The sequence below is a fragment of the Phocoena phocoena genome, chromosome 12 (assembly GCF_963924675.1).
Source record: "Phocoena phocoena chromosome 12, mPhoPho1.1, whole genome shotgun sequence".
Classification (NCBI taxonomy): Eukaryota; Metazoa; Chordata; class Mammalia; order Artiodactyla; family Phocoenidae; genus Phocoena; species Phocoena phocoena.
In genome coordinates, this window is record NC_089230.1 from 89,566,667 (window position 1) to 89,585,552 (window position 18,886).

Sequence of the window (18,886 nt, forward strand, 5' to 3'; positions counted from 1 at the left end):
AACAACCTGCCAAGACAGAATCAGGAAGAAATAGAAAATATGAACAGACCAATCACAAGCACTGAAATTGGAACTGTGATTAAAAATCTTCCAACAAACAAAAGCCCAGGACCAGATGACTTCATAGGCGAATTTTATCAAATAATTAGAGAAGCAATAACACCTATCTTTTTCAAACTCTTCCAAAATATAGCAGAGGGAGCAACACTCTCAAACTCATTCTACGAGGCCACCATCACCCTGATACCAAAACCAGACAAGGATGTCACAAAGAAAGAAAACTACAGGTCAATATCACTGATGAACATAGATGCAAAAATCCTCAACAAAATACTAGCAGACAGAATCCAAGAGCACATTAAAAGGATCATACACCATGATGAAATGGGGTTTATTCCAGAATGCAAGGATTCTTCAAAATACGCAAATCAATCAATGTGATACACCATATTAACAAGTTGAAGGAGAAAAAACATATGATCATCTTAATAGATGAAGAGAAAGCTTTCAAAAAAATAGAACACCCATTTATGATAAAAACCCTCCATAAAGTAGGGATAGAGGGAACTATCGTCAATATAATAAAAGCCATATATGACAAACCCACAGGCAACATTGTCCTCAATGGTGAAAATCTGAAACCACTTCCACTAAGATCAGGAACAAGACAAGGTTACCCACTCTCACCACTCTCATTCAACATAGTTTTGGAAGTTTTAGCCACAGCAATCAGAGAAGAAAATGAAATAAAAGGAATCCAAATCGGAAAAGAAGAAGTAAAACTGTCACTATTTGCAGATGACATGATACTATATAGAGAGACTCCTAAAGATGCTAGCAGAAAACTACTAGAGCTAAGCAATGAATTAGGTAAAGTAGCAGGATACAAAATTAATGCACAGAAATCTCTCGCATTCCTATACACTAATGATGAAAAATCTGAAAGTGAAATTAACAAAACAATCCCCTTTACCATTGCAACAAAAAGAATAAAATATCTATGAATAAACCTACCTAAGGAGACAAAAAACTTGTATGCAGAAAATTATAACACACAGATGAAAGAAATTAAAGATGATACAAATAGATGGAGAGATATACCATGTTCTTGGACTGGAAGAATCAACATTGTGAAAATGACTCTACTACCCAAAGCAATCTACCGATTCAATGCAATCCCTACCAAACTACCACTGGCATTTTTCACAGAACTAGAACAAGAAATTTCACAATTTATATGGAAACACAAAAGACTCCGAATAGCCAAAGCAATCTTGAGAACGAAAAACGGAGCTGGAGGAATCAGGCTCCCTGACTTCAGACTATACTACAAAGCTACAGTAATCAGGACAATATGGTACTGGCACAAAAACAGAAATACAGATCAATGGAACAGGATACAAATTCCAGGGATAAACTTAACTTATCTTTGATAAAGGAGGCAGGAATGTACAGTGGAGAAAGGACAGCCTCTTCAATAAGTGGTGCTGGGAAAACTGGACAGCTACATGTAAAAGTATGAGATTAGAACATTCCCTAATACCATACACAAAAATAAGCTCAAAATGGATTAAAGACCTAAATGTAAAGCCAGAAACTATCAAACTCTTAGAGGAAAACATAAGCAGAACACTGTATGACATAAATCACAGCAAGATCCTTTTTGACCCACCTCCTAGAGAAATGGAAATAAAAACAAAAATAAACAAATGGGACCTCATGAAACTTAAAAGCTTTTGCACAGCAAAGGAAACCATAAGCAAGATGAAAAGACAACCCTCAGAATGGGAGAAAATATTTTCAAATGAAGCAACTGACAAAGGATTAATCTCCAAACCTTATAAGAAACTCAGGCAGCTCAATAACAAAAAAAACAAAGAACCCAATCCAAAAATGTGCAGAAGACCTAAACAGACGTTTCTCCAAAGAAGATATACAGATTGCCAACAAACACATGAAAGAATGCTCAACATCATTAATCATTAGAGAAATGAAAATCAAAACTACAATGAGGGCTTCCCTGGTGGCGCAGTGGTTGAGAGTCTGCCTGCCAATGCAGGGACACGGGTTTGTGCCCCAGTCTGGGAAGATCTCACATGCTGTGGAGTGGCTAGGCCCATGAGCCATGGCCACTGAGCCTGTGCATCCAGAGCCTGTGTTCCACAACGGTAGAGGCCACAACAGTGAGAGGTCCACGTACAGCAAAAAAAAAAAAAAAAACTGCAATGAGATATCATCACACACTGGTCAGAATGGCCATCATCAAAAGATCTAGAAACACTAAGTGCTGGAGAGGGTGTGGAGAAAAGGGAGCACTCTTGCACTGCTGGTGGGAATGTGAATTGTTACAGCCACTATGGAGTACTGTATGGAGGTTCCTTACAAAACTACAAATAGAACTACCATATGACCCAGCAATCTCACTACTGGGCATATACTCTGACAAAACCATAATTCAAAAAGAGTCATATAGTACCAAAATATTCATTGCAGCTCTATTTACAATAGCCAGGACATGGAAGCAACCTAAGTGTCCATCATCAGATGAATGGGTAAAGAAGATGTGGCACATATATACAATGGAATAGTACTCAGCCATAAAAAGAAACGAAACTGAGTTATTTGTAGTGAGGTGGATGGACCTAGAGTCTGTCATACAGAGTGAAGTGAGTCAGAAAGAGAAAGACAAATACCGTATACTAACACATATATATGGAATCTAAGAAAAAAAACTCAAAAATGTCATGAAGAACCTAGGGGTAAGATGGGAATAAAGACAGAGACCTAATAGAGAATGGACTTGAGGATATGGGGATGGGGAAGGGTAAGCTGTGACAAAGTGAGAGAGTGGCATGGACATATATATACTACCAAACGTAAAATAGATAGCTAGTGGGAAGCGGCCGCATAGCACAGGTAAATCAGCTCGGTGCTCGGTGCTTTGTGACCACCTAGAGGGATGGGATAGGGAGAGTGGAAGGGAGGGAGATGCAAGAGGGAATAGTTATGGGGACATATGTAAAGCAATTATACTCCAATAAAGATGTGTATATATATATATATATATATATATATATATATATATATATATATATATAATCTGTATTCATCACCATCAATTCTATAAAGAATGATGTTGAGTTTTATTTTAACTCAAAATTATGAATCTCTTCTGATCATTTGTTTATAAATGATGTCAGATCAAACTGTCATTCATGTTGCGGACCCCATTCACGTATTAGATGAAAAATTTTCTCCTTGGAGTTGATTTTGGTTTTATATGCTCTAATATAATGTGAATCATTTCTCCTGATATACCTCATAATTTCAAAAGCTGAAATTAGCTTGTTTTCCTTTGTTAAAGGATACTTTTCAAAAAGGCATATAAAATGAACACGTCAGAGATTTTATTTAAGCTATTAATTGATGAGGGGACTGGTAAGATACTACAACCACTTCAAAGGCGAATACAAGGAGCAAAGTCATATAAAAAGTTTAAGGAATTCTGAAGCAAACTTGCAAAGTGGTGGAATGCAGTTCTACCTCCATGTGCTAACCAATTGCATTTTACCAGACACAGTATGCATTTCTATAGACAAGAATTATTTGAATTATTATTCATTTTCTCAACTTATAAAGTTGCAAAATAGCTCACAGATAAAGAAAGTTGACAAGAAACAATGGGTGAACTCGATTTTTTTCTTTCTTATTTTAAATTCTTTCAGTCTTTTCTGACCCTTTTCTCTGAACCATTCCTGGAGAGCTGAGTGTTGCTTTTATTCCATTCTCTAGAGCCTGATGCCTGGAGGGAGAGATAACCCAGGTTTTCTGACATTCTTGCTGAGATGTTAAAGAAACATTTATCTGAGGTTCAGCAATACCTTTAGTTTCACTCTGGTTTCATTTTCTTTTTTTTTTTTTTTAAATTGATGTGAATTCTAATACAAAGATAGTTCAAGTTTACCCAGATCCCTGAGTATCTTCAAGACCCTTTCAGGTTTCCATAACACCAAAATTATTTTTTTACTAAAACTAAGACACTTTCCTTTTCACTGTGTTGACAGTTGCACTCATGATACAAAAGTCAGAGTGGATGAACCTTCTGGCACCTCGGGTCACGGCTGTGGCACCGAATTGTATTCGGTCATTTTGTTCTACTCCGCTATTCACTCAAAGCACAAGCAGACACAAAAATTTTTCTTCATGTTGCAGAAAAACAGATTCACTTTTAAAATTCTCAGTCCTTGTATATACAACTCTTTAATGTTTTTTTTCCAAAGAGAAAGTATACATAAAGCAAATCTGCTACATACTACACACTAAAGTATAAAAACTGACTTGAGGAAATGCATGTGCATTTTTTTAAATTGCTGGTTGAAGTAGTAGTATGAAAACATGACTTGAAAAATGACTAAAAGATGACCTATGGTTATTCAGACTTGCATATTTTACAGATTTTTTCTCAAAAATTAACAAAGCAAACCTGTTATTTCAAGTTAGGCAGCTAACAATATTTGTTCACAAAGATAAAACTCAAGCTTTCTAAGAAAAATTAGAATTTTAGAAAATTTACCTCCTCGGTAATGAGCTTCAGAGCTTCCCAATACTTTCTGATGAGTTCAGTAGTAATATCAATGAATGTGCTTTATTAATATATTATATGATAAAATATGTCAACATTTGAAAGATCTCTTTAACCCAGTGAACCAACATTTTTCAAATAGTCAATGCACAATGTTACAAAATCATGCACAGGTAGAATATCCATTCAAAGTGCAAGAAAGACCAATGGAATTGTAATGTAACAGAGTATGTAAAGGTCATTAATAGAGTTTCAGATTCCACTTTTCAACTAAACTTTAAGGAACTACCATTTGCCCAATTTGCCTGTATTTAGAAAGGCTTCCATTACAACTACATTCTGTGTGAGTCTAGAGTTCATATATTTCAACCAAAGTGAACAATTCACAACAGATTGAATACAGAAGTAGATATGAGAATCCAGCTGTATTTTATTAAGCATTACATTAAATATATTTGCAAAAGAATAGAATAACACTACTCCTCTGATTATTTCTCTCTTTTTCTGGGAAAATATAATACTTTTCACAAAATATGTTTATTCAGGTAACATTTAATGGATTTTATTATTGTTATTATTATTATTTTTGTGTGTGTGTGTGTGTGTGTGTGTGTGGTATGTGGGCCTCTCACTGTTGTGGCCTCTCCCGTTGCGGAGCACAGGCTCCGGATGTGCAGGTTCAGTGGCCATGGCTCACAGGCCCAGCCGCTCTGCAGCATGTGGGGTCTTCCTGGACTGGGGCACGAACCCGTGTCCCCTGCATCGGCAGGCGGATTCTCAACCACCGCGCCACCAGAGAAGCCCTATTGTTATTTTTAACTAAACTAATTGATAAATATTTGAAAAATTTCTCAGTTTTAAATTCTAATACAATAAGTATCAAAAGATGCAAACCATGTAAACAAAAGCATTTGGGGGTTTCTTGGTAGATTTTACGTGTGCTAAAGTGTCCTTAGACCTAAAAGTTTGAGAACTACTAATTTAATATAATTTCCATTTTAAAATCCATGTACACTATGATTTTGCTCTAATAAAAAGAAAAACTTTCTCTCTATATATTCATCTATCCAGTTATCAGCCTTCGTATCTATGGAAGTGTTTGCCAAATATTAATGCTAGCCATTTTTTTTTAATTAATTAATTTTTTATTGAATATAGTTGATTTACAATGTTGTGTTACTTTCAGGTATACAGCAAATTGATTCACATATATATATGTATATATGTATTATTTTTCAGATTCTTTTCCCTTATACATTATTAAAAATATTGAATATAGTTCCCTGTGCTATACAGTAGGTCCTTGTTATTTATTTTATATATAGTAGTGCTTATATGTTACTCCCAGATTCCTAATTTTTACCCCCCTACCTTTCCCCTTTGGTAACTGAAAGTTTATTTTCTATATCTATGAGTCTTTCTGTTTTATAAATTAGTTCATTTGTATCATATTTTTAGACTCCACATATAAGTGATATCATATTATATTTGTCTTTGTCTGGCTTACTTCACTTAATATGATAATCTCTAGGTCCATCAATGTGGCTGCTAATGAAATTATTTCATTTTTTATAGCTGAGCAATATTCCATTATGTGTGTGTGTGTGTGTATATATATATATATATATATATATATATATATATATATATATATATGTATCTCACACCTTTATCCACTCATCTGTTGATGAACTTTTATGTTGCTTCCATGTCTTGGTTATTGTAAATAGTGTTGTGGTGAACATTGGGGCACATGTATCTTTTCAAATTATGGCTTTCTCCAGATATATGTCCAGGAATGGGATTGCAGGATCACATCATAACTCTTTTAGTTTTGTAAGGAAACTCCATACTGTGCTCCATAGTGGCAATACCAATTTACCTTCCCACCATCAGTATAGGAGGGTTCCCTTTTCTCCACACTCTCTCCAATTGCTGGTCATTTCTGAGGGTTGTAATTTCAGCTTTTAGTGCACTTTCACAGGTATTTTTTATATTGCTTGAGTAAAAAAACAACAAAATCATTATCTTAAATGTATATATTCACAAAAATAAATAAAAGTAAAGAGTAGAGAATGGGGATATGAAAAATTTTTAAATATATATTCCACAAATATCTGAGAATTCAGTAAATGCATCATGAGAATTATTTGCTTTGATGATTTTAGATCAATTGGAAATCAAAACAGAAAAAATAAAAATTGACCCTGTATTAATTTCCTATTGCTGCTGCAGCAAATTACCATAAGCATAGTGGTTTAAAATAACAGAAACCAGAAGTATAAAATGTATCTTATACAACTAAAATCAAGTTGTTAGCAGGACTGGTTACTTCCAGAGGCTCCAGAGGAGAAGCTATTCCTTGCCTCTTCCAGCCTCTTTCTGGCGGCTGCTGGCATTTCTTGGCTTGTGGCTGCATCACTCCAATCTCTGCTTCTATAGTCACATAACTTGTCCTCTTCCACTGTCAAATTTCCCTCTGCCTCTCTCTTAAAAAGACATGTGACTAATTTTATGACCCAACCAGATAATCCAGGATAATCTCCCTATCTCAAGATCTTTAATTTAACCACATCTGCAAAGTCTCCCTTGCCATATAAGGTTAATATTCGCAGCTTCCAACAATTAGGACATGAATATCTTTCAGAGCCATTATTCAACCTGCTACAACCCCTTACTTCACATCATACACAAAAGTCAATTCTCAGGAGAGTGTAGCTCTTAAATAAAGATTACTGAAGATAATGTAAGAGAATAACTTTGTGACTTTGAGGTAGGCAAAGATATCTTAACGATGATACAGAAAGTGCTAATCATAACCACAAAGGAAACAACTGGTAAATTTACCCATACTAAAATTAAGAACATATGTTCACCAAAATTGACCCCTAAGGGCTTCCCTGGTGGCACAGTGGTTGAGAGTCCGCCTGCCAATGCAGGGGACACGGGTTCGTGCCCTGGTCTGGGAAGATCCCACATGCCGCGGAGCAGCTGGGCCCAAGGGCTATGGCCACTGAGCCTGCGCATCCGGAGCCTGCGCTCCACAACGGGAGAGGCCACAACAGTGAGAGGCCCGCATACCGCAAATTGACCCCTAAGAGAATGGCCAGACGGTCTACAGGATTGGAGAAGATATTTTCAATATATGTAGTTGACAAAGAGCTTATTTGTATGCTCTTTTATGTGTATGCATACATATGTATATAAATATTACATATATACATAGATATAACTCTATAATCAATAAGGAAAAAGCAGACAAAAATAAGAGAAAGACACACAAACCGACACTTCACAAAATAGGATATCAAAGTAGCCACTAAACATGAGAGTATACTCAACTTCTTTAATATGAGGAAAACAAAAATTAAAGCCAGAATAATAAACACAGAATAGTTAAAATCTACAAGGTGATCAAACCAATTAATGGCAAAAAAAAAAAAAAAAAGGATCAGCTGACATTCATATATTGTTGGTAAGGAGTTAAAACATCATTTCAGAAAACTGGTAGTAGCTACTAAATTAATCATAGTCATATTCTTTGACAGAATAATTTAACTCTTTGTACATACAAAACAAAAATGCATACACTTCAACACCAAAGACACATACGAGATTGTCATAGCAGCATTATTCATAAAAACCAAAAACAGGGTGGGTGGATTTCCATCTATAGAAGAAAAAATAACTGAATTGTGAATATTCATTTAATAGAATATTATAAAGCAGTAGAAATGTAGGGTGAATGCTATCTCACATACATAATATTGAGCAAAAGCAAATAGACGCTAAAGAACATAGAAGTATGATCCCACTAATATAAAAATGAAAATCAAGCAAAACTATTGCTATAGTTAAACATCAGGATCTCAGTTCCATTTGGTGGAGGGAAGAGGAGAGCACTGATCAATAGGAATTCTGACAACGCAGAAAATTTTCTTTTTCTTAAGTTGGTGGTGTTTGTGTGAGCGGGTTCACTTTGTGAGAATTCACTAAGCTATATGCTTAAAATTTTTGTGATTTTCTGTGTGATACTTAAATTACGAATGTTAAAAAAGAGAGAAATCTATGTACCTACAAGGACAGATATCTAAAACTTATTGTTAAGTGAAAAGGCAAGTGAGCAAAGCTATTTATTATATTATTCGTTTTAAAAATAAAATTAGGGCTATACAAATATTTGTATGTTTATAAATCATAGTAAAGAATACCTCAAAGGGGGATGAAGGATGGGCTGGCAGAAAGGGGAATGTTTCTCTTGTTTTTCTTTATATATTTCTTTACCATTTCAATTTTTATAAGACATATTAAAATTAAAATATAAATAATTAATAATTATAAATCAAGTTATCAATACTCAGTAGGTGCCAGGCACCTTTCAGTTATTATCTTATTTTATTATCACAGTAATTCTAACAATTAGTTGCTCTCATTATCCCATTAGAACCTATTGGGAAACTGAGGTTGAAAATAGTTAAGGTCATAGTTATTAAGAAACAAAGTCAGAAGTTAAAATCTCATGTCAAGTTAATGCTGTTAATACTATGCCATCCTCAGTCTGTGGAAAATAATGTATATTTCTAGTACAGTACTTTTTACATTGAATAATTATCTAATAACACTCCTATCATCTCACTGAATGATTACTCCTTGAGAACTAAGATTGTATTTGTTAAATGAATGATTGTTATTGAATAAAATGTAAATCTACATTAATCGCTAATTTAATGTAATATTTGTTCTTAAAGGTAATGAGAAGAATTTTGGACAACAGTTTCTTCATTTATTTCTTGTGGAAGGAAAGCCCACAGTTAAATACGGATGTGGAAGTTCTCAAAATATCTTGACTCTTTCTGCTAATTACAGCATTAACAGAAATGCATTCATCCCTATAACAATACGGTAAGTGCCCCACAATAGTTCCTTTAAATATAGTGCTGAGCCTTATTTTTTAAATGTTTTTTACATGTGTAATAGCCACCTAAATACAGAAAGAAAGAAAAAAAAGGTCTCTCTGAAAATTGTTTTCCCAATCTTTTTTTTTTCATTTTAGTGAAATAAACTACAAATTTGATACCATCCAGTATCAATCAAATTGTAGACAAAATGAATCAATTTCTCTGAAAATATCTTGAAGCAAATAAATAGATTAAAGAATTGGGTGGTTCAGTTGAAATTAAGATCTAGTGCAATTGTTCAACAAAATATCTATTGAGTGAAAAGAGCATCACTCTTAGGAAATGGAAGTGGGGAAACATCATTAGCACAGAACAGAAAAAAGAAAATTCAGTAGAAAAAAAATTGCATATTAAATGGAAATGTCTTTCTGGAGCATATAAAATTTTGGAAGGCAGTCTTGAAATTAATTCATGCTTCAGAATTAGGAAATTCCAAAAAGAGAAATGGCTAAATATGATGATCACATCCCAAAGGCACTACTGAACAAAATTTACATGTAGCAACCAAGAATATAAAATTGCTCATCAGTATAGCAATGTAGTGATAACGTTCTCCAGAGTTACTCTTCATCAGTTAAAAATAACGTTTTGTGTCTGACTTTATGTATTACATGACATTTGGATAAGTTGGTCTGATCATCTGGAATCCTGGCTAACCTATGAAGGTTATATAAATCGAATAATCTTTCCCAGGGTCTGAATCAATCTGAAAATAAAATCAAAGAAATTGACACCAATCTGAAAATAGAAACTATGTACAGTCAGGAACAGTATTTTACTCATCTTTAATGTATTTAGCAGAGCATCTGACAGATTCTCATAAATGTCTGAATGAATAAAGGAATGAGAGTGTCTGGGCTGGGAAATTCAGCTGGTTATGACAAGAAGGCAATGAAATTACCCTAAGGTAATGAAATTGTTATTCATAAATTAGGCTTACCCTTTTGGAACACTGAGTTATGTACAGAAAAAAAGCAAACTTTGAGAGCAATGGACTTAACTCCAATTTCAATCATTTCTCTTACAAAGGCTTGCTGTTGATCACAGAAAAGGAGCCAGATGAGAAGGTGAATAACTTAAAACCAATTTAAAAGGCATTTCTTGATAACCTCATCATTTTAAACAATGTCATCATTTTATACAAACAGTCTATTACATATGAAGTAATTTCTATTTTTGGTCAAACTTTCTTGAAGGACTGATTTCATGTTTTGCCTTTAACTAATGAGGACCTAGCCAGGCAGTCCTCAAAAAAACCCCTCAAATCCTTAGGTAGCCTCAAGTTGAAAGCATCCTGAAAAAAATTACTGACACTTTTATTAAAACTGAAAACAAAGGACTTTGGATTAATGTTATCCAAAATTTAGGAAGTGAAATACAGCCATCTTTACTGATGCAAAAATGTAAATCTGATTTGTCTTGTCAGCAATATCCTACAAGACCTCAGGGTGACAATAGTTTGCATTAAAGGCTGACCCTAGAACTATATTATATATTATACATTATATTATATATTACATATTATATTACTTAAATTATTTAAATTTACATAATTTTAAAACAGTCTATATATTTAAATTTATATAATTTTAAAACATTATATAAATTTAAATAAGTTAGTTAAAATAAATTAACTAAAAATTAATTTTAGAAAAGTTGAGTGCCCACCTGCTCTCTCAATATTTCTTAATTTTTGTTTTTCATTTTTCTTTCTGTTTCTTCTGGGGTTTTTTCTCTGTTTTTAATTTTATTTATTCATGTAACTAATGCTTTTTTTTTTTTTGTAGTACTACACTAAGCTCCTGGAATTCAATGTTAAGCCAAAACAGACAAAATCCTAATTCTTATATAAAGTTTGGTGAGGCAGATTGACAAATAGTCACACTAAGGAGGAAATATCAATAATTAAAATTCAAGATGTGTGGGAAATTTTTAAAAAATGGTGCAAGGAAAACAAATTACAAAGTAACCTAGCCTAGGATAAATAGTCAAAGGAAGCTCTCTGAAAAATGGGTAGAGGTGGTGAACTAGGTAAAAACAAATAAGCAGAAACAGTCAAAGCTGTGGTGTAGGAGTTCCAGGCAGTGAAAAGAGTATGAGAAAAGAGCCTTTGGTGGAAAGAGCCACAGTATATTAAGGGATCCAATAGACTAACTGTGTATGGAACAGAGGAGCAGAGGAGGATGACTGAGTACTGGAAGGTGAAGACAGAGGGTCCACCAGATGGCAAAAACTGTAGGGCCCTATAACTGTGTTAAAGAGTGATTTAAGGGGGCCACTTAGATGTCTGTTATATGTCCAAATAAGACATATGGTGGCTTGGACTAGGCTGGTGTCATACAGAAATTGACAGATTAAAAAAATAATTAGGGTTGGTGGCCAAGATGGCAGAGTGGGAAAACTCTGAGCTCACCTCCTCCCATAAGCACAGAAAAATTCAACTAATTACAAAACAACTATTGATCAGAAAGACCAAAAGACTAGCAGAAAAGATCTTCTACAGCTAAAGATTTGAAGCACCACAAGGAAATGGGTAGGAGGTGCTGAGTCACGATATGGTCAACACCCATTCCCATGTGTGGGTGGCCCACAAACAGGAGGATAGTTACAATTGTAGAGGTTCTCCCCAAGGAACAAGGGGTCTGAGCCCCACATCAGGCTCCCCAGCCCAGGAGTCCTGCACCAGGAAGATGAGCCATAGGAACATTTAGCTTTGAAGACCAGCAAGGCTTGCATATAAGAGAGCCAGAGAGCTGTGGAAGATTGACTCCATTCTTAAAGGTGCAAACAAAATCTCACACACTCCAAGACCCAGGGCAGAAGAAGTGATTTGAGACAAGCCTGGGTCAGACCCACCTGATGATCTTGGAGAGCTTCTTGGAGAGTCAGGAGGAGACTGATTCTCACCCTGGGGATATAGACACTGATGGCAGCCATATTAGGGAGCTTGTTCTATCACAAGGACACTGATGCTGGCAAGTATCATTTTGGAATCCTCTCTCTAGCTTATTAGTGCCAGGACCCAAACTGGCCCACCAGCCTGCTGGCACCAATACTAGGATGCTTCAGGCCAAGGAGCTGGCCTGGCAGGGACACAGACCCACCCACAAACAGGCTGGCTGCCTTAGACCTGCTGAGCCTAACCTTTCCAGGACTCAACCCCATGCACCAGTAGGCCAACACCAGCTCTGGGACACCATGGGTCCCTAAGTCAGTTGCCCTGGGATCTGACCCTACCCCCCAGGGGGCTGACACAAGCTATGGGACACCCCAAACACCACAGTCAGTCATGTCAGGAACCAGCCTCTCACATCAGCAAGCTGACACCAGCTCTGAAAGAAGTAACAAACAACACCACAAATATACAAAGGATTATAAGAGAGTACTATGAACAGTTATACACCAAACAAATGGACAGCTTAGAAGAAATGAATAAATTCCCAGAAACAAACAATCTCCCACAGTTGAATCAGGAAGAAATAAAAAATATGAACAGACCAATTACTAGTAATTAAATGTAATCAATAATAAAAAGCCTCCCAAAAAACGAGAGTCCAGGACTAGAGAGCTTCACAGGTAAATTCTGCCAAACATTTAAAGAAGGTTTAATGCCAATCCTCAACTTCTTCCAAAAAATTGAAGAAGGAAGAATGTTTCCAAACTCATTATGCAAGGCCAGCATCACTCTAATACCAAAATCAGACAAAGACAACACAAAAAAGAAAATTACAAGCCAATATCACTGATGAAAATAGATGAAAAAGTCCTCAACAAAATACTAGCAAACCAAATTCAACAGTATATTAAAAGGACCATATACCACAATCAAGTGGGATATATCCCAAAGATACAAGAATGGCTCAGTACTTGCCAATTAGTCAACGTGATGCACCACATTAACAAATTGAAGGTAAAAATTATATGATCATCTTAATAAATGAAGAAAAAGTTTTTGACAAAATTATACATCCATTTGTGATAAAACTCTCAACAAGGTAGATATAGAGGGAATATACCTCAATATCATAAAGGCCATATATGGCAAATCCACAGCTAACATTATACTCAATGGTGAAAAGCTGAAAATGCTTCCTCTAAGATCAAGACAAAGACAAGAATGCCCACTCTCACTTTTATTCAACATATTATTGGAAGTTCTAGCCAGAGTAATCAGACAAGAAAACTAAATAAAAGCAATCCATATTAGAAACGAAGAATTAAAACTGTCACTGTTTGCAGATGGCATGACACTATAAATAGAAAATCCTAAAGACACCACCAAAAAAACCAACTAGAATCCATCAGTGAATTAGGTAAAGTTGCAGGATACAAAATTAATACACAGAAATCTGTTGCACTTCTATACACTAATAAAAAACTACAGAAAGAGAAATTAAGCAAAAGTCACACTTAAACAATCACATCAAAAAGGATAAAATACCTAAAAATAAATCTAACTAAGGAGATAAAAGAACTGTACCTGGAAAACTATAAGACACTCATGAAAGAAATTGAAGATGATACAAACAGATGAAAAGATATACTGTGTCCATGGGTTGGCAGAATTAATATTGTTAAAATGACCATACTACCCAAGGCAATCTAAAAGTTCAGTGCATTTCCTATTGAAAAACCAATGGCAGTGTATATAAGTCCATGCCACTCTCTCACTTCATCTCAGCTTACCCTTACCTTTCCCTGTGTCCTCAAGTCCATTCTCTATCTCTGTGTCTTTATTCCTGTCCTGCCCCTAGGTTCTGCGGAACCTTTTTTTTTAGATTCCATATATATGTGATAGGGAGGGTGGGAGAGAGACACAAGAGGGAGAAAATATGAGGATATATGTATAGCTGATTTACTTTGTTATAAAGCAGAAATTAACACACCATTGTAAAGCAATTATACTCCAATAAAGATGTTTAAAAAAGAAAGATAAGAACTCATTAAATGCATTTTAAAAAATGGCATTTTCATAGAACAAAGAATTCTAAAATGTGTATGGAAACATGAAAGACCCCAAATAGCCAAAAAAACTTGAGAAAAAAAGAACAAAGCTGGAAGTATCATACTCCATGATTTCAAACTTGTAGTAACAAAGCTACTAAAATCAAAACAGTATGGTGTTGGCACCAAAAAACAAACAAAAAACAAACAAATAAAAAATCAATGGAACAGAATACAGAGCCCAGAAATGAACCCAGGCTTACCTGGTTATTTAATCTACAACAAAAGAGACAAAAATATGCAATAAGGAAAAGAATGTCCCTTTAATAAATGGTGTTGGGAAAACTGTACAGCTACAGGCAAAATAATCAAACTAGACTACTCTTTCACACCATATACAAAAATATATCCAAAATGGATAAGACCTAAAACTATAAAATGGCTAAAAAAATATAAGCAGTATACTAGTTGACATAGGTCTCAGTAATAAATTTTTTAGGTTATGTATCCTCAGGCAAAGGAAACAAAAGCAAAAATAAATAAATGGGACTGCATTAAACTAAAATGCTTTTACACAATGAAGGAAATTATCAACAAAATGAAAAGGCCACCTACTGAATAGGAAAAGATATTTGCATATGATGTATCCAATAAAGGGTTAATATCCAAAATATACAAAGAACTTATAAAACTCAACATCAAAAAAACAAGCAATCTGATTAAAAAATGGGCAGAGTATCTGAAGAGACATTTTTCCAAAGCAGACATACAGGTGGCCAACAATCACGTGAAAAGATGATGAACATCACTAATCTTCAGGAATTTGCAAACAAAAACCACAATGAGATATCATCCCACACATGTCAGAATGGCTATTATCAAAAAGACAACAAATCTTACACACACACACACACACACACACACACACACACACACACACAAAATGGAATAGTACTCAGCCATAAAAAAAAGAATGAAATTCTGCCATTTGCACCAACACACTTGGGCCTACAGGGTATTATGCTAAGTGAAATAAGACAGACAGGGAAAGACAAACACTGTATGATTTCACTTATATGTGGAATCTACAAAACAATACAAATGAGCAAACATAACAAAATCAAATCCGAGTCATAGATACAGAGAACAAACAGTAGGTTTTCCGAAGGAAGAAGGGTGGGGGTAGGATAGAAATAGGTGAGGGAGATTAAGAGTTACAAAATTCAAGTTGCAAAATAAATGACTCATGAGTATGAAATGTACAGTGTGGGGAATATAGTTAATAATTTGTGGTTTCCAGAGGCAAGGTATGGGGGAGGGGAATTGGATGAAGGCAGTCAAAAGGTACAAACTTTCAGTTATAAGATAAATAAATACTAGAGAAGTAATGTACAGCCTGATAAATATGATTAGTACTGCTGTATGTTATATATGAAAGTTGTTAAGAGATTAAATCCTGAGTTCTCATCACAAAGAAAATTTTTTTCTATTTGTTTAATTTTGTATCTATACAGGATGATGAATGTTCACTAAACTTACTGAGATAATCATTTCAGGTTGTATGTAAGTCAAATCATTATGCTGTACACCTTAAACTCATAAAGTGCTGTGTGTCAATTAGATTTCAATGAACCTGAAAAAAAATAACCTAATTAGGAGTAAAATTGACTGATTAATACCAGAAGTGAAAGGAGAGGTATCAAAAATGAATACTCATCTTCTGATGTGCATCTAGATAGATTTTAGCAAACAATGCAAGGAAAGCATTTTTCATAGGGAAGATTGCAAATGAGTTCAGGCTTGATCATTGATGAGAATAGGTGCCTTTGGTACATCAAAGTGGAGTTTTCAAGTTGAATCTACGGATGTAACACTCAGAGGAGAGGTCTGGATGGGAAATATAATTTATGAGTCATCAGCGTGCAGGTGGTTATTGAAACCATGAGTGTGGATGAGCGTATAGTGTGAGTTGAAAAAACTGTCTGGTACTGAGTGTCGAGGAGCTAACATTCGATGACTGAGTAGAGGAATATGACATTATAAAAAGTATGAGAAGGAGTAACCAGAGGAATAGGAGCAAACAAAAGGAGTGGGGTCAGGGAGAGCAGAGGAAAAGTTTATCAACTGCTCTGATAGTCCATTGGATGGTCCACATGATTCTATGCCCTGAAGGTATCATTCCAGGAGGACAGAGTAAGAAGCCAGATTAGAGGAAATTGAAATAACCAGTGTAGACAACTTTCAAGAATTTTACTGTGAAATGTAAAAAGAGGTAAGGTGAGGTCTAGGGAGAGGTGAGGAGTCAAGAGGAAAAAACTGTAAGATGAAAGATACTTGAGCATGTTTAATTGTCAATTGGAATTATTAGTTGAGTGGAAGGTGTTAATACATAGAAAAATAAATAATTGAGAACAGCAAGTGCCTTAGAAGTTTGGATCTAGGAGATACAATACACATGAGTAAAGATTCCTAGCAGAGGGGAGAGAAAATGGAAAAAGACTTAGACATTGAGGCTTCTGATTTCCATCTTCCCATAAATCTTTTGGCCTGTGACTGCCTTGCTTTACTTCCATTTATCTAGTTGTAGTTGTTCATGTCTCCTTCTCACTGTCTTGCATGCTCCACTCATCTCTCCATCCTTAACCAGGCATAATTTGGAATTAAAATTTTAAATTCTCACTAACAGAACTCTTTCTATGCAAAATCAGAACAGACATCTCCCTAAAAAGCATGGGAATTAAGTTCCTTTTTCATAATATGAATGTTGATGGAATTTTTATTCCATATTTAAGGGTTCTTGGCAATAAAACACCATAGCATAATTGATAAGAACTTATTTTCAAAACTTAATGGAATGAGCTCTAAAGTAAACATGTAAAAGATGGCTTTGATTTTTATTTTGTTATGTCAGTACTTCCTCCTACTAAATCTGCATTATAGGAGGTGAAAGGAGATGGCAGGGTAGAACAAACTTGAATAAGCCACTTGTAGTGATTGAAGTCAATTCAGTATCAAGATAGAAGTTCTTCTTAAATGAAATGGAGCAGAGATCACAGTTCTAGAGATACATTGTAATTCATACTCATGCACAGTTTTTCTTTCATTTCAAAAAATTTTGAAAGGGATCACATAGAGAGAATATTGGTTTTCACAGGGGTTATTCTCCATTGGGGAAGTTCAGAAAAATTGTCTTACTATATATATTTTTTCTAAAGTTTCTGAAGTTAAAATTTTTCTAGTACCTTTTGTGTCTGTCATATACAAAAGCTAACGCATTATTCATTACTTTTATTTTTCCCCTAAAGAACCCCCATGTCCTTCCCTCTAGGGAATTTACTGTGTTATCTGCATGTTTTAAAGCCACTACCTTCCTTAGTTCCTGCCACCCCAAACGCCGGACAACATTCTCTCAAAGATTATCCAGAGGTATAAAGTCATCTGTGTATATCTAAGGCACACTCTAATATCTAATAATTCATTTTGGTTAACAAACTTTTAGGGTAGCCAAAGCCAAATGGATGTTGGCCAAGAATTGCTTGACTGACAGAACTACACATCCCTGTCAGCCACTTTTTAGTATAGCAGGTCAGTGTAAAGGAATTCATGTTTGGTTTAAGACCAATTGAACAGAGGCTGGAAAAGTTTCTGTAGCTGGATAGCAATAACCTCAGTACTTGCAAAAATTCAAACAAACAACAAGTAAAACCATTGCAAGCATTTTTATCACATTACTTTCCTAGATATTTGGTACAGAAAACAAACTAAATTAATAAAAACTGCTGATGAGTTTTATAAATAGACTGATTTTTACCTCTTGTTTTATCTTATTAATTTCTATGAGATAAAAACCTCATACAGATAAATGTATATCTGTGTGTGTGTGTGTGTGTGTGTGTGTGTGTGTGTATGTGTGTGTGTGTGTATCTGGGCAAATTACTTTTTTTTTATTTTATTAGCTCATTTCCCACAGTTGTTTGATAAAGAAAGTGGATAAAAAATTTATTATAATGCAAAACCAACATTAACCTCTAAAGAATGGGAGGTAAAAAGGATTCTGAGTAGGATTGATTTCAGCTATATCAAATGAAGAGGTTTACTAGCACATAATTATGAAAAATAAGAAAGGAACAAACAACAACTTCTCACAATACAGGTATTTAATCATCAGAGGCCTTTCAGACAACTTTGCTCAAAATCAGACTGCAGTGCTTTGCCATTTTCCCACATAAATGTTCTGTATTATAACTCAGCTGGTATTGACCTCTAACTCTATATAGAGAATGAGCAGAGGACCACCCAAGTTCATGGAAGAGGAAAGAATATTCATAATGTATTGTCAGCTATAATTTTGAGAATAAATCAAAATGTCCTTTATGTTTCTGATTTTCTAAAATATGCAAAA

At 34.8% G+C, this 18,886-nt stretch overlaps 1 protein-coding gene across 1 annotated transcript in view; it reads left to right on the plus strand.

Annotated features, from left to right (window-relative positions):
* EYS (eyes shut homolog) overlaps positions 1–18,886 on the plus strand; it is a 1,660,061-nt gene that overhangs the window by 1,305,522 nt on the left and 335,653 nt on the right. The window contains 1 exon segment of the mRNA XM_065888819.1: positions 9,331–9,484. Within this exon segment, the coding sequence (XP_065744891.1) occupies positions 9,331–9,484 (154 nt within the window).